This window comes from Heloderma suspectum, chromosome 6 (genome assembly GCF_057233095.1).
Source record: "Heloderma suspectum isolate Gila_16-S chromosome 6, 16-S_ref, whole genome shotgun sequence".
Lineage (NCBI taxonomy): Eukaryota > Metazoa > Chordata > Lepidosauria > Squamata > Helodermatidae > Heloderma > Heloderma suspectum.
In genome coordinates this window covers 83,341,965-83,365,372 of record NC_139463.1, presented here as the reverse complement: position 1 = coordinate 83,365,372, position 23,408 = coordinate 83,341,965, and the positions used below count along the sequence as shown (strand labels likewise).

General features: G+C 41.5%; 1 protein-coding gene and 1 pseudogene across 1 annotated transcript; both read left to right on the top strand.

Moving 5' to 3' along the window:
- The first annotated feature begins 1,205 nt into the window (after nt 1-1,205).
- Nucleotides 1,206-2,154, top strand: LOC146341559 (olfactory receptor 14I1-like; annotated as a pseudogene).
- Nucleotides 2,155-14,785: 12,631 nt separating this feature from the next.
- On the top strand, nt 14,786-22,291 carry LOC146341558 (olfactory receptor 14A16-like). The gene is made up of 2 exons (XM_084807536.1): nt 14,786-15,251; nt 21,795-22,291. Exons 1-2 carry the CDS (start codon nt 14,786-14,788, stop codon nt 22,289-22,291), a joined length of 963 nt encoding a protein of 320 aa, XP_084663662.1.
- The last annotated feature ends 1,117 nt before the right edge of the window (nt 22,292-23,408 follow it).

Genomic DNA, 23,408 nt, shown 5'->3' with positions numbered 1-23,408 from the left:
CTGAGAGAACAATCCTAAATCCATCATAATACATTTGACAGTTCTTTGAAGGTTCTAATTGATTTGTATGAAGGTTCTAATTGATCTGAAGGTTCTAACTGAACTTTCTAATTGAACTGTGCAATTCAGTTCAATTCAACCTTCTAACTGAACCTTTTAATTGAAACTTTGAAAGGTCTAATTGATTTGTATGTTTCTGTTTAAACTACAATTCATCTACAAAGTTACTTTCCCCAAAGTAATGAGTTTACAGTTTAAATTCTTGCTTGTGTGTAATAAAGTGTTTGGTGAAGCTTGAGTGTGCATGAATTATTTGGGTTTCCATCTTCGAATTATTTGGGTTCTCGTGAACAACTCACAAATAACCCATGGTTTGTTGATGGGTTGTGAACTGTGGGTTATTCATGGTTAACAAACCATGGCTTGTTAGCTGGGTTCACACAGCACCACAACCCACTGTTCAACAACAAACTACATTCAACCCATATTCAACCCTAAGTGTAGGTTGTTGTATTGTGTGAACCCAGGTGGGGTATAACAATAAATTGTTTCCAGTTAAGCCCTGCAGAACATGGGTTGTTCTGCTTTTCTTTAAACACAATAGAGTGAACCTCAACTTTGTGTTGTCATGTTGTATGAATCCAGTCACATTTAGGAAAATACAGGGGGAAATATAGTCTGATACAGTCCAACCACAGCAAAAACTTATTTCATCTCATTCTGTCTTACAGGTTAAGATCATCCTGTTTCCTTTAGATTGGTGGTAGGCATCTTGGTACCTGCAGCCACCAATGTGCCCACAGAAAACTTTCTAGGTTCAGATAAGGGAAGTTTAGATGATGAAACTTCTACTCCTACTGCTGTAATGCAAAGTCGAATAAAAGTGTTATGAAAGCAGCTATAAAGTTCCTTGAATTTAGTAGTGGTAGGATGAAATACTCTGCCATACTGGATGATTGCTACTGATCACGAGTATGACACAGAAAGCCAAAACACTTAAAATAAAAGCAAGATGATTTAGTTGATTTAGAGAATATGATGTAGTTTAGGATTCTGCATGATGAGTTTCGATTGACAAATTCTAATCCCTCCTTCAATGAATGTTGTCCCTTGTTCATCAAATGTCTCTGAACTGAATTTATCAGAAAGTATTTTAATACCTTTCCTTCTTTTTCAATTAAGGATGCCATGATAAATGAGTAAAAATGGATAACCAGGCATCAGTCTCTGAGTTTCTTCTCTTGGAATTCTCAAAGGTTTGGGAACTGCAGATCATACACTTTGTCTTATTCCTGGTTTTGTACATAGCAACAGTAACAGGGAATCTTCTCATCATTGCTGCCATAGCTTTTGACCACCGCCTTCACACCCCCATGTACTTCTTTCTAATGAACTTGGCCATGCAGGACATCGGTTCGGTTTCAGTCATTATCCCCAAATCCATGATCAACTTTCTCAAGAATATCAGACACATTTCTTATTCTGGATGGGTTGCTCAAGTCCTCTTCTTTGTCTTCTTTGTAGGATCTGATATTGCTCTCCTTACAGTCATGGCCTATGATCGGTATGTTGCCATTTGTGATCCATTACACAATGAGATGGTGATGAACAGGACAGCCTGCATCCAAATGGTTGCTAGTGTATGGATCACTTGCCTTCTCAATGCAGTATTACACACCTGTGGAACATTTTCAACTCCTTTCTGTTTTTATGCTGTCAACCAGTTCTTCTGTGAAACCCCAGAGTTACTTAAGCTTGCCTGCTCTGACTTACACCAGGTTGAAATAGGATTTGTTCTGTTTAGTGTTATGATTGGGTTTGGCTGCTTTATCTTCATCATTGTCAGTTATGCACAGATCTTTACCGCTGTTATGAAAATCCCTTCTGTTCAGGGAAGGAAGAAAGCCTTCTCAACTTGCTTACCTCCCCTCATTGTCTTCTCTGTATTTTTATTAACTGTATGCTTTGCTTATCTCAGGCCCACACCTAGCACACCTTCACACCTGGATTTGGTATTTGGTATATTCCATTCTGCCCCCCTTACTGAATCCTTTAATCTACAGCATGAGAAACAAGGACATGAAGGCTGGCTTGTCAAGGCTTTTAGGTCTGAGGTCATCTTCCAAGAATGCTTTCTCTACTTGCCTTCTTTAAGTGTAGATATTACATGTGCTCAATTATCTGTTATTTCATGGGGAAAGGGAAGAAGCAGAAATGGGGCATAAGGCTGATGTAGATCTGACCCTTTTACACAACATCAGACATTGATCTCCTTAGTATGGTATGATGGAATAATTTGTATATTTATTTATGAATATTGCATTTATTTTCAAATCTATTCTTGACCTGTCTTTCAGCTCCATAAAACCATCCCCAACATGGTTTACAATGGATATAATAACAATAAAAATAATAATTTAAATCCTGTTTAGCAGAGAGCCATTCACAGCTACAGCTATAGCAACCTTAAAACCTAATCAAATATACCTTCCTGGATCCTAAGAATGTCTTCAGAGGTCTTCCTCTGGGTAATCCACCAAATAATGTGAAGGAAATGGCTACTAAGGAGAGGGACATCTAATTGCTGGCTCCCCATTTGTGGAATGCCCCCCTAGGAACAAAGAAACATGCCTTACAAGAAGTGAAACAGTGATCCATCTAGCCCAGAATTGTCAACACTGACTGGCAGCAGCTCTCCAGGGTTTCAGGCAGGACTGTTCCCTTGCCCTAACTGAGGATGCTGGGGATTGAACCTGGGACCTTCTGCATGGAAAGTGTATGCTCTGCCACTCAGCTACAGCCCTTCCCTCCTCCTCAGAGGTTCATATGGCACATACTTTTTTATCTGTCTTGTTTGAGGTGAAAACCTTTTTTTATTTATTTCCCCAGTATTTCCAGTACTTAAACCATGTTTAAATGCTTTCTTAGACCTTGGGCATTACTGTTGCTTGTTCTATTTGGGTGATCTTTAAAGGCCTATGTGTTTCACCATTGATGATCATAAGGCCCCAAACTCAGAGGCTTATGAACATGCAGTGCAGATTGGGAGGAGTGTCAGAGCTCCTGCTCCGAATCTGCATTTTTGATAGATGGGCAACTCAGCCCATCTAGCAAATGCATTGCATAGTGGGAGGGAAGGAAGCTGAAGATGCCCCAGGACAGCTCATATCCTGGCCTCTCCAGTCCTCCTCCGCCCACCAGAACACCCCCGTTTCCCCCTCTCTGAGTTTGTGGTTCTGAACTCAGAGAGTCAACCAGCGTGGTTCTTTCCATGCTGGCTGCTAGGGGAAGGGGGAGGGGAGGGGGTCAGAGTGTGGATCAGCCCCCCTCCAAAGTTGGAGTGCTTTCTCCAACCTCGGAGCTGGGAATTTGAAATGTCCTATCCCACCTCAGGGGGGGACACAGGATTGTCTTTGTTTTTAATTTTGAATTAATTGTGTATTTTGACATTTTCAATTTTTTCTTTACCCTTTACAAGGAAGTAATTGTTAATTGGGCAGGATAAAAATACTGTTACTAAAATTAAAAACAAACAAACAAAACTTTTAAAAATTTGTGGAACAACCCCATTTGTTTTTTTTCTTTACTGCCTGCATAAACCATAACATCTAAGGGTCCAGTGTATCCTCCCTTCAGAGGGAGCTCAACAGTTTGGGTAGTATTACCAAGAAAGCCTTATTCTGCATCCCTAACAATTGTGCCTCCTGTAATGATAGAATGCAGAGAATGACCTCTGAAAATGGGTAGGCTCATGGTGGAAGAAGTGAGGCTTCAAATATCCTGGTCTCAAGGTATTTAGGCCTTAATAGATATTAACCAGCAGACTGAACAGGGCCTGAAAATAAATTTGGATCCAACTTGACACTAACAACACTGGTATAGCATGGTCAAAATAATGAGCACAACAAACTATCCTGGCTGCTCCATTTTTTACCAACTGCAGTTTCCTAGCAGTATTCAGAGGCAACCCCCACCCCACCCCCACCAGACATCCAGAAAGAATGCTGGATCAAGGACTTCTCCCAATCTGTGAACTGAATCTTTCAGAGTGGGTACAACTCCATCCAAAACATGTCACTCTTCCAATCATGGGTCAGTGGTTCTACTGATCAACCATATCCCTGTCCTCTCTGGATTAAGCCTCAGCTTTTTAGCCCACATGCAATCAGGAACTACTCTCAGACCAGTTCAGACCTCCCAAAGCCTCCTTAACATCAGCTATAAAGGAAAGTTGAGTTTCACCATATTACTGCACCAAGTCCTCCTGCCCCCCCCCCCCCCGATGGCTGGTATATACTAAGCATGGAGTCAAGATGGAAATAAAGACTAACAGTTGAATGATAGTTTGATTAGTAGTAGTAGTAGTATTTTGAGACCTTTTGTAAAACAGCCTCAAGGGGACTTTTTTTTTTTTTTTTCATAAGGTAATGTTTCCCCAACCTGCAGAGAATGTGGGCTGGAAGGCAAAGGACAATATGAGCGGATTGAGGTTAAGTTGCAAGTAGGCATGAAATATGAATTTGGATAACGTGTTTTTTTTTCCTGCTTACATGGTGTGGAGGTTAATGAAGGTACATTAATTCATAATTCTCATGTCTTTTCATGCAAAACTGTAAGTCTCTTAAAATATTCTCTTACATTGATTTTTTCAAATTATGTAAATACGGTTCATCAACCTATGTAGGCAACGGGTTTAGATCTGGGCTCATGGCAAACTCAGTTCTATTTCAGTAAGGTTAGCACAGCAGTGAACTTAAACTGTCAAAATATTAAAAGAGGACAACTGAACGATCTGCTTATTTAGGTGATTACCTGGCTGTTTCTTCTGAGAACGAGAGGCAGATTTGAAATAACTGTTTTTAATAAGTTCTAATTCACACATCCCTTCACACCACTGAATGTCTCATCTGAACTGCATATTGTTTCCAAGGTTCTAAGGTAATAGGAAAGTTCCATGTCTGGTGTTTGATCTGTGGTGGCTCATCATTCACAAATTGAAATCACCTCTTGATGCTGCAGTCATGGAATGATGAACATAGATATGTGTGACCCATGTCTAATGAGGATGTGTCTGGATGTGCTCTCCAGTAAGCTATTGCCATTTTGAAGAGGGCCCATAGTTCAGTGGCAGAGCACTTTGGATGTGTAAAATTCCACATCCACTCCATAGCTTTCCTCTCTAGTAACAATGATGAGAAGTTGAACCTGGAAATCTGCTTCCATATAAAGTTGTCAGTTGACCAGTAGTTAGACTAACTGAGTTTCAAATATGGCAATCTCCCTTTTTTATATATGTATGGAACTGGGAAGAAAATGGTCAAATATATCCACCTGAGAAGTTGTGCAATCCTATCATTGAACATGTTTATATCACAAGGGGGTGCATGCTAAGGTATCTCCCCATAACCATATGCATGAATATATGCAGGGTACTCAATCTGAATAAACACTATTTCAGAAATAATGAAGGGATATGGACCCCCCACTTGATAAATAGTACTAGTCACATTACAGCCCTTTTGGCCTACTTCAAAATTGGTCTGATATTTTGCCTGAGGGGGAACCAAATCATTTTCCTTGAATTCCACTGTAACCAAAACCCAATGACAATCTAAGTATGGAGAGATGCCAGTCAACTTATTGAAAGCCTTTGGGCTTCTCTTATGATTTCCCTGACAAGCCTCCTCCACACTTGCCTCACATTTGCTTCAGACCACATTTGAAAGGCATGTCTGGAAATTAGAACCAATGAGTTTGATCTAGACATAGTCAAATTTAGATTAGATCCATTGAAATCAATAGAACATACAGTAGACATGGTTTAAAATAAGCCCCGTTGATTTCAATTTGTGTATGTATTGCCCCTCTCCACATGGAGGGCAACTGTCTCTCAAGTGGACAGTCTCCTGTATCTGTGGATGTTCTCCATGCCAGCAAAAGAGCTGTCAAATCAGGGTTCTTGCTTTGTGGAAAGCCTCCATGGATACAGGAGGCTCTCCTCTTCAGACAGTCACCCTTCACAAGTAGAGAGGAAAAAAATGCAGCCATGTAGAGGACCGGGCTGTAGCACTTCTTATTATTAAGTGTTTGGTCTATTTAGGTACAGAATGCCTGAATAGGTACAGAATGCCTGAATAAGTATAGAATGCCTGAATAGGGTTATACATTCACACACATGCAGCTGAACAACTGAGAAAATTAATCAGCTTTTCCCCCATTGACACCTTCTGCTTAGTTGTATCAGACTCTTGAGGCAATATCTCAAGGAACGCAATTATAGCCTACAACCCATACTGGCAACTTTGTGTTTCCAGTGAAGGCAAAATTTCTACTGCCTTTGAGAGGGGGGGATGGTAAGAGAGCTTTTATAAATTGTCATATATTATTTGAATACACAAATGTATGATTGCTGAACGGCAAGGAAAATAAAAGATGAAAGATCAAAATTTGAAAGAAAACTGCATGAAGAAAAACATTATGTGATTATTATACATTTAGCATGATTCATCGGTCAACTCTTTCTTTCCTTATGCCCCCCAACCCACCCTTTTTCCTATTACTGTTCCACTATAAATTGGTTATATTCTACATCTGGGTTCTCTATATAGGTATCACCCTTTGGACATCTTCATTTGCCAATGTGGAGAAAACAAACCAGCACTGTAATTTCACACATGGCAATCTACTCTTAACCATAATAATTCCATGTACTGCAACATGCAGCATTCACATATTCGGGTAGTATAATTAATTGCCTTGGGACAAAGTCTGGCATGGAAGAAATGGCATTCACTGAAGTGACAGTCTGATGTTAACCTACATTAATAAGACTTGCTCTTCCCTTATTTAAAGTAATTAATTTCTGATTGCCTGTGTAATTTTGCTCTAATTTCCATTTTTTAATCTGTTTGATGTTTGTATCATACTTTTTATTCTTTCTATTTTTGGTTTTACATTTTGTCTCTTGGTCAGAAATACTTCTCAAAATCATGTTTTCTTGCTTATTTGCTTTTAAAAACTCAGTAATAAAGCACAATGCAACTGGAATTGGTAGGGTATATAAACTTAAGATGACAGGTGGCATATGTTTATCGCTGGCTGGATATGATCATCATCAAATGTTTTAAACCTACATGTTTTAAACCTACATGTTTTAAACCTAAATGTTTTAAACCTGCGGCCGCCATTCACTTCTCCATAGGGATGTACGAAAGTCACTTACCTTTTCGAAGGGTGACATTCGTGGTGGGGGGGAGGCGCTCCGTCCCTCCCCCCTGAATCCTGGCCAGCCGGCTCCGCTCCGCAGGGATTCTGCGGAGCCGCCGGCCGGCTCTGCCAACGACCAGACATCCGGCCACTGGCTAACATGGATGCAAATGGCGGCGGCCGTAGCCGCCGCCGCTTGCGTCCTTGCAGTCAGCCATGATAGGCTACGTAAATGTTTACGTAGCCTGTCATGGCTGATTTAAAAGGGGGAAAAAAAGCGCGTATGCAAATGTCGGCGCCCATGGGCACCGCCATTTGCATTCCTTATTTTGGCACATCTTAGTCTTCGTAAACATTTATGTAGACTAAGACGGCGAAAATAAGGGGAACGCAAATAGCGTAGCATCTATGCTATTTGCATTCCCCTTATTTTCGCTGTCTTAGTCTACGTAAATGTTTATGTAGACTAAGACGTGCCAAAATTAGGAACGCAAATGGCGGCGCTCATGGGTGCCGCCATTTGCGTACACGCGTTGTTGTTGTTTTCTTTTGAATCAGGTATGATAGGCTACGTAAAAATTTTTGTAGCCTATCACTGTGTTTTTTAAAAATCTAGCCGTGATAGGCTACGTAAATCTTTACGTAGCCTATCACTTTTTTTGTTTTTGTTTTTTTTAACTGGAAATGGCGGCGGCAGCCAGTCGGAAGACCGGCCGCCGTAGCCACCACCGCTGTAGCCGCCACCACCAGGAAGATCCACCCACGGTAAGTCCTGTCCCGGGGTTGGGCGGGGGGGCAGACCATTCCGCCACCAATTTCGGGGGGCCGAATGCGCTGGCATTCAGCCTCCTTGAGATCCGTGGTGGAATTCTCTGACATTCTTACTTCTCCATCATAGCTGTCATAGGCTACGTAAGTATTTATGTAGCCTATCATGGCAAGAAAACAAACAAACAAACCACATACGCAAATGGCGGCGGCTACGGTGGCTGCCATTTGCATTCCCTATTTTTCGCTGTTTTATCCTACATAAATATTTATGTAGGCAATTACACCCCAAAAAAGGGAAGTGCAAATAGTGTAGTGGGCACTATTTGTATTCTTTTTATTTTGCCGTAATAGCCTACGTAAATATTTACATAGGATAAAATGGCGAAAAATAGGGAACACAAATGGCAGCTGCCATAGCCGCCGCCATTTGCATACGCGGTTTTTTTGGGAGGGGGGGCTTGCCATGATAGGCTATGTAAATACTTACCTAGCCTATCACAGCAGCCTGGCTGGACGCAAATGACAGCCACTATGGCGGCGGCCATTTGCGTCCGCAGCAGCCTGTCTGCAGCCGGAACTCTGGTTGCGGACAGCCCTGGCTGGCTGCTACACAGAACCGCCACAGAGCAGAGCCGGACAGGCAGGATTCTGGGGGGGAGGGCTGGATTGCCTCCCCCCCATCAAGGATTCCAGGGGGAGGGACAGAGCGCTTCCCCCCCACCGCGAATCACATCTGTGAAAAGGTAAGTGACTTTCGTACATTCCTAACTGAAATAGGATTTGCTCTGTTTAGTGTTATTTGTAGGGATGGACGAAAGGGACTTACCTGATCCCGCAGCTTGCTTCACGGTGGGGGGGAGGTGCTTCGCTTCTCCCCCCGAAGTTCAGGCGAGGGGAGGAGGCGCCCCGCCTCACCCGGCCGAAATTCAGGCCGGGGGGGAGGCACCCCATCCCTCGCCGCTGAAATTCAGGCCGGGGAGGAGCGCCCCGACTACCTGGCCGCGAAAAAAAAAGTAAAGTAAAAAAAAAAAGCAACCACCCATTATAGGCTACGTAACGATTTACGTAGCCTATCATGGCTAGATTTCCAAAGTCAGCTGTGATAAGCTATGTAAATCGTCACGTAGCCTATCACGGGTGACTTTGAAGGAAAAAAAAAAAGCGCGTATGCAAATGGCGGCGCCCATGGGGCACCGCCATTTGCGTTCCTTAGTTTGGCACGTCTAGTCTATGTAAAGATTTACGTAGACTACGGCGAAAATAAGGGAACGCTATATGCGTTGCCCTTATTTTCGCCGTAGTCTATGTAAATCTTTACGTAGACTAGACGTGCCAAACTAAGGAACATAAATGGCAGCGCCCCATGGGTGCCGCCATTTGCGTACGCAGTTTTTTTTTTCCTTCTAAGTCACCTGTGATAGGCTACGTGACGATTTACGTAGCCTATCATGGCTGACTTTGGAAATCTAGCCGTGATAGGCTACATAAATCGTTACGTAGCCTATCACGGGTGTGTTTTTTTCTTTTTTTTTACTTTCCTCTTTTATTTTGTAATGGCGGCGGCGGCGGCCAGTCAGAAGACCATGCGCCGCCGCCGCCCCCACTGAAACGCCGCCGAAACGCTGCCGGGACCCGCCACCAAAAGGGACATTCGCACGAGGTAAGTCCCATCCCGGGGGGGGGCGGGGGGCCAGCGGAGAATTTCCCCACCGATTTCGGGGGCCGAATGCATTGGCATTTGGCCTCCTGGAGATTCGTGGAGAAATTCTCCGCCATCCCTCATTATTTGGGTCAGCTTAGGGATGTACGAATTGTGTACCTTCCATGCTGCTTGACTTCCGCAGTTTGCGGCCAGTACTCCATACCATCGTTCGCAAGCCCACGGAATTCTCCTCTTTTTTTTCCGCTCTGAAAATTACAAAGATAAATCCATACCGACAGCCATAATTCTGCATAACTTCCATAAGAAAGGCTATTTTTCGTAGATATTTATGTATTTTTCCCCTGCCCTGAGACGTGCAGTAATTACTTTCTTCTATATTCTTCTTGTTTGTGTGTGTGTGTGTGTGCGCGCGTGTGTGTGTAATCTCCCTCCATCCAGCTGTACCCTTGAACCCCCCGCCCCTTCACCCAACGGTCTTCTGAGATAACTAACAGGAGGTCTGATAATGAACTGGATGTGGAAATACAAAGCTGAGCAGAGAGGAGAACCAACTCTGTGCATGTCTACTCAGAAGTAAGTCTTACTGAGTTCAATGCAACTTACTCCTACACATGTCAGCACCCCACTTGCCCCCAGATCAGCTTTGTGTTTCCACATCCAGCGCATTATCAGACCTCCTGTTAGTTATCTCAGAAGACCCTTGGGTGAAAGGGGGGGGGGTTCAGGGGAAACAGCTGGATTGAGAGAGAATCTCCCCCACACATACACACACATAATGGAAGAATACAGTTCTTCATATTCCCTGGTATGTTTATTCCTCATTTTGTCCATTCCCGGAGCATGTGCAGAGTGTGCTTTTTATTCAAACAAAGAGAAGGTTGCTGATCTTTCCCTTCATGCTGCATTTGTACAAATGAAGTGTGACTGCTTCGGAAAGAACTTTCCATTATACTGTCTTTTTTTCTTCATGAGTGTCATAACAGAAGTATGATGTAGTGGTTAGAGTCCAGCCCAAAGTCACCCAGTGAGATAACTAACAGGAGGTTCGCTAATGAGCTGGATGTGGAAATACAAAGCTGAGCTGGGGGCAAGTGGGGTGCTGACATGTGTAGGAGTAAGTCGCATTGAACTCATTAAGACTTACTTCTGAGTAGACATGCACAGAGTTGGTTCTCCTCTCCATTTTAGCCTCACAACGTCACCAACAAGGCTGGATGTGGAAATAGAAAGCCTAGCAGGGGGAATAATACTCGTGCAGGGCTCCAGACCGGCACGGTCAATTTAAAAGGTTCTTTCTTTCTTTCTTTCTTTCTTTCTTTCGTTCTTTCTTTCTTTCTTTCTTTCTTTCAAACAGTGTTGCTTTAAACAAAGAGTGCATCACTCAGGCACACCTGGGGCAGCCTTGTTTTGGGAAACCCCAAGGAGGAGGAAGTGTTTTGGCTGAAAGTAAATGGAGAGGGAGGATTTCAATTGAAAAAGAACACCCACCAACAAGGCGGTGAGCACAATTCATTTTTTTTTTTTAAAAAAACCTACATATTTATTATTGAAATATACTACCTTGCATTTTTATTTACGAAAATTCCGCGACTCTGTGTGGATGACAAAAAAATTCCTCATGACTAGGGGTGGACGAAAGGCACTTACCTTTCGTCGAAGCTTGTTCACGGTGGGGGGGAGGTGCTTCGCTGCTCACCCCGCAAAGTTCAGGCCGGGGGGGAGGCTTCCCGCCTCGCCCCGGCTGAAATTCAGGCCGGGGAGGAGGCTTCCCGCCTCGCCCAGCCAAAATTCAGGCTGGGGAGGAGGCTTCCCACCTTGCCCAGCCGCGAACTCCATTAAAAAAAAAAAAAAACAACGCCCCCATGATAGGCTACGTGACGATTAACGTAGCCTATCACGGCTAGATCTGCAAAGTCAGCCGTGATAGGCTACGTTAATCATCACGTAGCCTATCATGGGTGACTTTAAAAAAAAAAAAAAGGCGTACGCTAATGGTGGCCCCCATAGGGAGCCGCCAATTGCGTTCCTTATTTAGTCGCTGTAGTCTACGTAAATCTTTACGTAGACTACAGCAACCAAATAAGGAACGGGAATTTGCGGCTATTTGCGTTGACCTTATTTTTGCCGTAGTCTACGTAAATCTTTACGTAGACTACAGGGACCAAATAAGGAACGTGAATGGCGGCTCCCTATGGGGGCCGCCATTAGCCGTACGCGCTTTTTTTTTTTTAAGTCACCCGTGATAGGCTATGTGACGATTAACGTAGCCTATCACGGCTGACTTTGCAAATCTAGCCATGATAGGCTACGTTAATCGTTACGTAGCCTATCACAGGGGCATTTATTTTTTTTTACTTTTCTTGTAATGGCGGCGGCGGCAGCCAGTTGAAAGACCGGCTGCCACCCCTGCCCCTGTCGAAGACCTGCCGAACTGCCGCCGGGAGCTGCCGCCGGGAGGGACATTTGTGAAAGGTAAGTCCCATCCCGGGGGGGGGGCGGGGGGAGGGGGGCAGATAATTTCTCCCCGAACAACCTTCGGAGGACCGAATGCGTTGGCACTCAGCCCCCTGAAGTTTCAGGGAGAAATTCTCCCCCATCCCTAGACTGAAGGGAATTTGATCCCATTTCAGTCCATGGCAGATTTCTGACATCCCTAGGTCAGCTGCTTTATCTTCATATACAGATCTTTACTGCTTTTCTGAAAATCCCTTCTGTTCTAGGAAGGAAAAAAAGCTTTCTGAACTTGCCTATCCCACCATTGTCTTCTCCATATTTGCATTAATTGTATGCTTTGCTTATCTCAGTCCCACCTCCAGCATACGTCACATCTGTATTTGGCATTTAGTAGAATATATTCCATTCTGCCACTTATGATGAATCCTTTAATCTACAGCATGAGAAACAAGGACATAAAGATTGCCCTATGAAGGCTTTTAACTCTGAGGTAAACTTCCAGGAATGGTTTCACTATTTGTCTTCTGTAAGTGCAGGTATTTTATATGCTTATTTATCTGACAAAGAAAGGTTTAGCGCTCTGTTATTTTCCTGTATTCTCACACACATGCAGATGAACAAATGTGAAAATCAACCATTCCAATTTTGAGGTAGAAAGGGAAAGATGTGGCTTATTTTATAGGAATTTAAATGTTCTTGATTGCCCACCAGCAATTTGACAGGTATTGTCTGGATTGTTGTTGTTTTCTCCATCTACTTAATGGGCTTAACTTTATTGTCAAATTTCTCAGTGTGCACAGTGCCTTTTGGAATCAGTTTGTTATCTTAGGTAAGGGAGAAGGTATAATATGTGATTAGCCCAAGGAGAAGTCTATGGTATTTGTAGGTTTTGTAAAAAGTTTTGTTTCAGCCCTTTTTAAACATTGTAAGCATAGCCTTCTGAAAACAAAAAGAAATGCAATAAATGAAATACCTTTCAGCTTAATGTGTTGTGTTAAGGGCTTTCCATGTTCACTCAAGGCCACACCCTTCAGAGATGTGTTATTTAGGCAATACACATGTGGTATGGTATCCCATGCTGTGGTTTGTTCCAGCTTCACCTCTACTGTGGAACTTGATCGCTGGCAGTGGCAGAGTGGTGGACCTAAGTCCCAGCATTGTCTGTTTGCTGGAATAGACACATGAAGTCTATGCAACTGAAGATATTATGGAACTGATATTAAGACCATTCCATGTAACACGTGCCCACTTGGCAACCAATACCATCCATATAGACTATGATGGTGGAGAAGGGCTGAGCTAGACCACTCCCCCTCATCATGTATTGGTCTATTTAGGTTCAGAATGCCTGAATAGGGTTATGCTCTCACACACATGAAGATGTACAAATTAGAAAATCAACTTTTCTCCCAGTTGACATCTCCTGCTGAGTTATGTGGGACTCTTGGGGCAATGTCTCAAGGAACACAGTTGTAACCTACACCCCACAGTGGTGACTCTATGCTTCCTCTGAAGAGAGACTTTTCACTGCCTGGGGAGGGGGCAGGGGATGGGAGGAGAGCTTTTATAAACTGTCATGAATAGCTATGACTACAGAGATGCATGATCACTGAAAGACAACAGAAAATAACACACATCAAAATTCGGAAGAAATCTTCAGGAAGAAAAATAGTATGTTTTAAAGATATTTTTAGCTTGAATTATCAGCCATTTTTTCTCTTTCTTTCCTTAAACATGCATACAATGCTCTTCCATTTTTTCCTCTTCAAATTGCAGCTCCAGTCAAAACTGGTTATGGGAGTTGTCTATATGGGAGTTGTCTATATAGGTATTGTTCCTTAGATATTCTCATTTGGAGAGGGCGAAAAAGTAAATATTACTATAATGAAAAGAAAATCTGAGGAATCATCTTCTGATTTATTGTATTTACTGCAACACACAGTGTTCATTTATTCATTTAGTATAGCTTTAAGACAAAGATTTACACAGATGAATGTCACCACTTGAAGTGATATGCTAACACCAACTTGAATTAATAAGACTTACTCTTTGCCTATTTAACTGAATTTCAGATGGTTGCCTTGCATACTAGTGTTCATTTGTCCTAATTTTCATTTTTACCCTGTTCAATATGTGTATCATATAAAGTTTCATATTTAGACTTTTGGTCAGAAATATTTACTGAAATCAGTTTTCTTAAAAATGAATAACGAAGCACAATGAAACTGTAATTAGTATCCATAGATGTATCTAAAGGTGATATGATACATGGCAGATGTTTATATTCGGTTTGGTAAAATAGTTAGACATCATCAAATGTTTAAAGTATATATTTTATTAGGTCATTTAAATTGGTTAAACTTAAACCTACAACAAATCCTATACTGAATATCAGTGCTACAAAAAGCTCCTTGAAAGCTTCTTGTATTTAGCAGTGCCAGGACAAAACATTCTGCCATAACGCTTATCATTAGGACACAACATTCCTTTAAACCATAAATACATTTTAAAAAGATGATTTAGTACTGAGGATGTGATGCAATTACTTAGAACTCTGTATGGTAAATTTGGACCTGCATTTTCTAATCCTGTCTTCATTCAATGTTCATCACTTGTTCTTCAAAACCTCTCCAAAAGGAATTCTACAGACATTGTTTTAATAGCTCTGCTTATTTTTCTTCTAGGAATGCCATGATAAATGAGGATAATCAAACATCAGTCTCTGACTTTCTTCTCTTGGGATTCTCAAAAGTTCAGGAGCTGCAAATCATACACTTCATCTTATTCCTGGTATTGTACTTAGTAGGAGTTACAGGGAATCTTCTCATCATTGCTGCCATAGCTTTTGACCACCGACTTCACACCCCCATGTACTTCTTTCTGATGAACTTGGCTATTCAGGACATAGGTTCTATTTCAGTTATTATCCCCAAATCCATGATCAACTTTCTCAAGAATATCAGACACATTTCTTATTCTGGATGTGTTGTTCAAGTCCTCTTGTTTGTCTTCTTTGTAGGATCTGATATTGCTCTCCTTACAGTCATGGCATATGATCGTTATGTTGCCATTTGCAATCCATTACAGTATGAACTGGTAATGAACAGGAGAGCCTGTATGCAAATGGTTGGTAGTGTATGGATCACTTGTGATCTTTCTATATGCTGTGTTTAGGGATGGCGGAGAATTTCTCCCCGAAACTTCGGGGGGCCGAGCGCCAACATGTTCGGCCCCCTGAACAGGTTTCGGGAGAAATTCTCCACACACCTCCGCCCCCCGCGCCCCCCCCCCCGGGACGGGACTTACCTTTGCCGAATGTCCCTCCCGGCGGCGGGTCTGGCCGGCGGTTCGTCGGGTCTTCGTCAGGGGCGGGGGCGGCAGCCGAACTTTTGACTGGCTGCCGCCGCCGCCATTCCAATAAAAGAAAAAAAACGCCCCCGTGATAGGCTATGTGACGATTAACGTAGCCTATCATGGCTAGATTTGCAAAGTCAGCCATGATAGGCTACGTAAATCGTCACGTAGCCTATCACGGGTGACTTAAAAAAAAAAAAAGCGCGTACGGATAATGGTTGCCCCCATAGGGAGCCGCCATTCCCGTTCCTTATTTGGTCGCTGTAGTCTATGTAAATCTTTACGTAGACTACGGCGAAAATAAGGGCAATGCTATTTGCGTATGGTATTGGTTGCCCTATGGGGGCCGCCATTTGCGTACGCGCTTTTTTTTTTTTAAGTCACCCGTGATAGGCTACGTGGTGATTTACGTAGCCTATCATGGCTGACTTTGCAGATCTAGCCGTGATAGGCTACATTAATCGTCATGTAGCCTATCACGGGGGCGTTTTTTTTTTTTAACTATTTAGTTCGCGGCCGGGCGACGCGAGGCGCCTCCTCCCCGGCCTGAATTTCAGCCGGGCGAGGCGGGAAGCCTCCCCCCCGGCCTGAATTTCGGCCGGGCGAGGCGGGAAGCCTCCCCCCCAGCCTGAACTTCGCGGGGGGAGCAACGAAGCACCTCCCCCCCACCGCGAAAAGCTTCGAGGACAGGTAAGTGACTTTTGTCCACCCCTACTTCTCAGCTAACGGAGCAGACAAAGAAACTTGAAACAATTCAGGGCTCAATTACTGCCCTTCAGGGGGCTGTGGATTTAATTAATATCTCTTTTCAAAACATGGAAGTGAAGGTTAATGATCTTGAAGATGGGGTTGAAACGGCTATGAAAGTGTCTCATGGTGTTTTGTCTGCTCGAATTTCTCAAATGGAGGCCTTCACACGCAGAGTGAATCTACGTATCCTTGGTATTAAAGACGTGGCTAACGATATAAGTTTGGCTGAATTTATGGATAAACCATTACATGAGCTATTTGCTTGATATTGAGCATGAATATCATGTTCCTTGTTCAATACGTGGCACTAAAGGGATTTTTGGGACTGTTATTGTTCAATTTTCACAAGTCTCCACAAAAATTACCTTATGCGTCTGGCAAGAGAACAAGGTGAGCTCCGGTGGGGACCAGCAAATGACAAGATTATGCTCTTTCATGATTATACTAAAGAAATTGCTGACAGAAGAAGGCAATTTACCAAGGCGAGAAGTTTAGCAGAGCAAATTAACCTGCAATATTATGTCAAATATCTTGCTATATTTTGTATTCTTTCTGAAGGCCAGATGAAAAGATCTTTGGATCCTGATGCTGCAGAAGCATTTATAATTTGTATTGTATTAAAACTAAATGAAGGGAACCAACTCTCTCAGCTTCCAGAGTTGGAACTTAGCCATTTTTACTGTTCTTTTGAAGTGTTGTTTGGGTTTTAGCTGATAAGATTTCTGGGCAATATGCCAAAATAAAGATTTGCATATTTTTTTCTTTCTCCTCTTTTTTATGTTGTATTGTAATAAGGTGCATATTTGTGTGTGTATGTGTGTATACACATATAAATATATCTTTAGATATGATATTACTTAAAATATACAAATGATTTGTTCCTGTTTTTATCCTTTCCTTAAAATTCTCCTCTTTTTTATTAGTATTATTGGTATTATTATTAATACCATTATGGGATTATTATTATGACTATTCCTTGTTGGCTAAACTTTTAATGTTTATTAATAAGCATTAATTGAATGGTAATTTATGGCCAGTGAAAATGGATTTTTTGCTTCTATTTCTGTGCTATAAGTAGGGATGTACGAAAATCACTTACCTTTTGCGGATTATGCTGATGGTGGGGGGGAGGCATTCCGTCCCTTCCCCCAGAATCCTGGATGTGGGGGAGGTGCTCCGTTCCTCCCCCCTGGAATCCTCCACGGCCGGCTGTGCTCCACGGCAGCTCCGCGAAGCAGCCGGCCAGGCCCAGCCAGGTCAGAGCCATCCGCAGACAGATTTCTGGGGGTGGAGGGCTCTGGGTAAAAAACAACAACAACAACCTGTGTACGCAAATGGTGGCGGCTACGGCCACTGCCATTTGCGTTCCTTCTTTTTGGCCGTCTTAATCTACGTAAATATTTATGTAGGCTATGATGGCGAAAATAAGGGGAACACAAATAGCATAGTGGACGCTATTTGTGTTCCCCTTATTTTCACTATCTTAGTCAACATAATTATTTATGTAGACTAAGACGGCCCAAGATAAGGAATGCAAATGGCGGCGGCCATAGCCGCCACCATTTGTGTACGCTTTTTTTTTTTTTACCCAGTTGTTTTAGGCTACATAAGTTTTTATGTAGCCTAAAACATCTGGGTAAAAAAAAAGAAAAAAAAGGCATATGCAAATGGCGGCGGCCGGCTATAGCTGCTGCCATTTGCATACACTTTTTTTTTTTTTTACCCAGACGTTTTAGGCTACGTAAAAACTTATGTAGCTTATCACGTCTGTGTAAAAAACAAAACAAAACTGCAAATGGCGGCGGCGGCAGCCAGTCGGAAGACCAGACACCGCAGCCGCCACCGGAGTTGCCGCCACCCAGAAGATCCGCCCCAGGTAATTCTCGTCCCAGGGGGATCCATGGGGGGGCAGGGGGGCAGGGGGCAAAGGCCGTTCTGCCACAGATTTCGAAGAGCCAAATGCACTGGCATTTGGCCTCCCCAAGATCCGTGGCGGAATTCTGTGCCATCCCTAGCTATAAGGCAATTTGGATATTTGGTTAGTTCTTATTGTAGTTTAATATAATGCTGTTTTTCTTCTTTCTTTCTTTCTTTCTTTCTTTCTCTTCCTTCTTGTGCTATCCTCCCTTTTTCCTTTTTTTTAGAATACTGTATTGTTGGAAACTGAAGATTCTGATTATATTGTTGGTAGTGTTTATTTCATTTATAAAAATAAAATAAAAATAGATTCAAAAAATGTGTGCAATGATGGCTTTGCACTAGCAGCAGGCATTTCCTCTCAAACAAGATGAGGCACCCAATGTTTGCAAATCTCCCTGCCTACTACAGGCTTTGTGCTATTTCCCATATGGTTCCAGAAAGACCCATAACTTTCAGCATCAGGTAGCTGTGAGGACACACTGGCTTTTATTATAACCTGTATTGTTCTCTTTATTATTTAACCCTTTTGTAGCCAAGACCGGAAGTTGTAAGATTTTATAAAACAAAGAAATCTTTATTAACTATAGCATTAAAATGTTCAACAGTAAATCAGTAGCTTTTAAAGCTTCTATACATGTATATCCTGTCATACACATAGATCCTAGTCACTCTTTTTCTCTTCACACTCTCCTCACAATTTGTCTCTTCACAAATCCCTTCACAGACCCCACACAATCCCATCTCTCACAAACCCTCTCTCTGATCCATGCCTTATCTGTAGGCTGACTATATGTACTGTTTTAAATGGGACAGCACCATTTTTTTTTCATATTTCCTGACCGTCCCGTCATTTTAATATAAATGTCAATTTTGTCTTGTTTTTAATTTTTTGTAAAAAACTGAACGTGTTTATCATAAGGCTCTATGCTAATAATTGCATGCAGTAAAACTACTGGTGTGACGAAAGAGGAAGTTCCATTTACTTTATCCAGTCAGGGCCAGGCTTCTTGAGCTAGTGACAATCAGACACTGCCCCCTTGCTTGTCTGCAGTGACGGGGAATTCAAGAGGTGCTCGCTAAGCCCCATTCAGCATGTGGGAGCCAGGAGGGAGAGTCTTACTGTTATTTCTACCATCATTCCACCCAAAGAGATTATTTCTGCCCTACTTTCAATTTGATTTGGACTTTTCAGACTCATATTTTGGTTCAACGGGCTGTTTTGTATGAGTTTTGTCACTGAAGAATAATTGTTAGCTCAATATGTTCATGTAATAAAACTTTTGTTATCATCTTACTTTTTCATGAATATGGAATATTACATAACCCCATCCCGTTTTTGTCATCCCAATATCCCATTTTTGTCTCAAAGAAATATGGTCAGCCTACTTATCTGTCTCACACAAGCACAGCACCCTGCTTATATATCACAGGCATTTCACCCCACCCCGCTCACTCACTCAGCCAATAATATCCCATATGCAAACACAGCACTCATCCTGTCACTCATCCAATTCTCACCCTAGATATACTCACCATAAATACAGAGTCATAATAGGAATACAATCCACACACTCCTAATATATGTTCATGTAATGTCACAATAAGCATGAGCTTTCGTAGATTACAACTTACTTTATCAGCTCCACTGATAACATCTGATGAAGTGGATTGTAACCCATGCAAGCTCATGCTAATTTATTAAAATATCTGAACAACTAAAACAGTAAGTATATGTGTGCTACATGTAACCCTAAAATAACAATGAAGTGATCTGATAATTTAAAAAAGGCAATGTGTAGAAGCATCTTTCATTTTAAAATACATCTTCCATTTTACAATATCCCTATTTAAGTACAAAATGCCTGAGGGGTTATACTCTCACACATGCAGATGTACCAATTAGAAAATCAACTTTTCTTTCTGTGTACCTCTCCTGCTGAGTTATGTGGGACTCTTGAGGCAATGTCTCAAGGAACACAATTGTAACCTACACCCCGCGGTGGTGACTCTATGCTTCCACTGAAGAGAGACTTTTCACCACCTTGAGGGGTGGGGCAGGTGGAAGAGAGCTTTTATAAGTTATCATATATGGCTATGAATACACAGATGCACGATCACTGAAAGACAACAGAAAACAACACATATCAGAATTTGGAAGAAAGCTTCATGAAGAAAAACAGTATGTTATTAAGATATTTTTAACTTGAATGTTTAGCCAATTCTCTTTGTCTTTCCTTAAACACATATAATATGATATTCCATTTTTTTTTCCTCTTCAGATTACAATCAAAGCTGGTTATATTCTATATGTGAGTTGTCTATAGAGGTATTGTCTTTTAAATATTTTCATCAGGCAAAGGCAAAAAAAGAAGTAAATAGCAGTATAATAACAAGAAAATCTGAGGAATCATCTTCTGCCTGATTCTATTTACTGCAGTGTTCATTTATTCAGTTAGTATAATTCATTAACTTAGGACAAAGAGTGACAGAGATGAATGTCACCACTTGAAGTGATCCTCTAACATTGACTTGAATTAATAAGACTTACTCTTCCCTTATTTAATTGAATTTCAGATGGTTGCCTTTCATACACATGTTCATTTGTCCTAATTTTCATTTTTACCCTGTGTGATGTTTGTATCACACAATTTTTCATATTTGTACTCTTGGTCAGAAATATTCAGGTTTCTTAATCGGGTTTCTTAAAAATGAATAATAAAGCACAATGCTACTGTAATTAGAACCCATAAATGTATCTAAAAGTAATATGAGAGGAGATATCTGTATATCACTGGCTTGGTATAATGGTAACACATCCTCAAATGTTTAAAGTATATATTTATTTTTATTAGGTTATTTAAATTGGTTAAAATGAAATGTTAGGCTAATTTTATACTGAACTGCAGTGCTAAAAAAAGCTGCTTGAAAATGTCTTGTATTTAATAGTGCTAAGACAAAACATCCAGCCATAAAGCATGTTTTCTGTTGCCTATCTGTAAGACACAACATTCCTATAAAGCAATAAATAAAAACAAAAAGATTTAGTACTGAGGATGTGATGCAGTTACTTAGAATTCTGTATGGTAAATCTGGGCCTACATTTTCTATTCCTGTCTTCATTGAATGTTTGTCATTTGTTCTTCAAACCTCTCAACAGACACTATTTTAATAGCTCCCTTGTTTTTCTTCTAGGGATGCCATGATAAATGGGTAAAAAACATGGATAATCAAACATCAATCTCTGAGTTTCTTCTCTTGGAATTCTCAAAGGTTTGGGAACTGCAGATCATATACTTTGTCTTATTCCTGGTATTGTACTTAGCAGCAGTAATAGGGAATCTTCTCATCATCGCTGCCATATGTTTTGACCACCACCTTCACGTGCCCATGTATTTCTTTCTGATGAACCTGGCCATGCAGGACATAGGTTCGGTTTCTGTAGTTATACTAAAATCCCTGATCAATTCCCTCAGGAATATCAGACACATTTCTTATTCTGGATGTGTTGTTCAAGTTCTTTTGTTTGTCTTCTTTGTAGGATCTGATATTGCTCTCCTTACAGTCATGGCATATGATCGGTACGTTGCCATTTGCAATCCATTACAATATGAAATGGTAATGAACAAGGGAGCCTGCACTCAAATGGTTGGGTGTGTATGGATTGCTTGCCTTCTCAATGCAGTGTTACACACTGGTGGAACTTTTGCAACCCCATTATGCTCTAATGTTGTTGATCAGTTCTTTTGTGAAATCCCACAGTTACTTAAGCTTGCCTGCTCTGATATATCCCTAACTGAAATAGGATTTGTTGTGTTTAGTGTTGCAGTTGGGTTTGGCTGCTTTACCTTCATCATTGCAACTTATGCCCAGATCTTCACTGCTGTTCTGAAAATCCCTTCTGTTCAGGGAAGGAAAAAGGCCTTCTCAACCTGCCTACCTCACCTCATTGTCTTCTCAGTATTTTTATTAACTGCATGCTTTGCTTATCTCAGGCCCACACCTAGAACACCTTCACACCTGGATTTGGTATTTACTATAATGTATTCCATTCTGCCACCCTTGCTGAATCCTTTAATCTACAGCATGAGAAACAAGGACATTAAGGCTGGCCTGTCAAGGCTTTTAGGTCTGAGGTCATCTTCCAGGAATGCTTTCTCTGTTGGTCTTCTTTAAGTGTAGATACTACACTTGCTCAGTTATCTATTATTTCAAGGGGAATGGAAAGAAGCTAAAATAGGGAATAAGGCTGAGGTAGACCTGACCCCAATCATCATATACTGATTTCCTTAGTATGGTATGAGTGTAGAATGTGTATATTTATTTAATACCTATCACGGAGAGAGCTGTTCACGGCCACAGCAACCTTAAAACACAATCAAATATACACCTTCCTGAATTCTGAGAACCACTTCAGTCAGTGTCCTTCCTCTGGTTAACCCACCAAATAGTGTGAAGCAAATGGCTACTAAGGAGAGGGACATCTAATTGCTGGCTCCCCATTTGTGGGATGCCCCCTAGGAACAAAGAAACATGCCTTACAAGAAGTGAAACAGTTGATCCATCTAGCCCAGAATTATCAACACTGACTGGCAGCAGCTCTCCAGGTTTCCAGGCAGGATTGTCCCCTTGCCCTAATGGGGGATGCTGGGGATTGACATCTTGCATGGAAAGCATGTGCTCTGACACTCAGCTCCTTCCCTCTCTTTGAGAGATTCCCCTGGCACATATGTTTTTCTCCTTCCATTTCAATGTTCTTATTTCCCCAGGCTTTTCAGTATTTAAACCATGTTTAAATGCTTTCTTAGACCTTGGGCACTACTACTGTTACTTATTTTACTTTGATGCTGTTTTATTTTGTTTTTAATTTTAAATTCATTTTGTGTTTCATTTTACGGGTTTCAATCTTTTCTGTACCTTCTCCAGATAACCTATTTTTATCTGGGAACTATAAAAATGTTGTAATTCAAATAACATAAAATAAAAGTTGTTGAACTTTCATGGGACAAACCCATTTCTTTCTTTTTAACTGCCCACCTACACAGTTACATTAAAAGGATCCATTTACCCTCTCTTCAGAAGGAGTTCTATGGTTTGGGTACTATTACCGAGAAAGCCCTATTCTACCCCCCCAGCAATTGTGAGTCCTTTAATGATGGGATGCAGAATATGGTCTCTGAAGATGAGTAAGTTAGTGGTGTAAGATATGGGACTTCAAATATCCTTGATCTGATCTATTTAGGACTTTACAGACATTAATCAGCAGATTGATTTGGGCCTGAAAATGAATTGG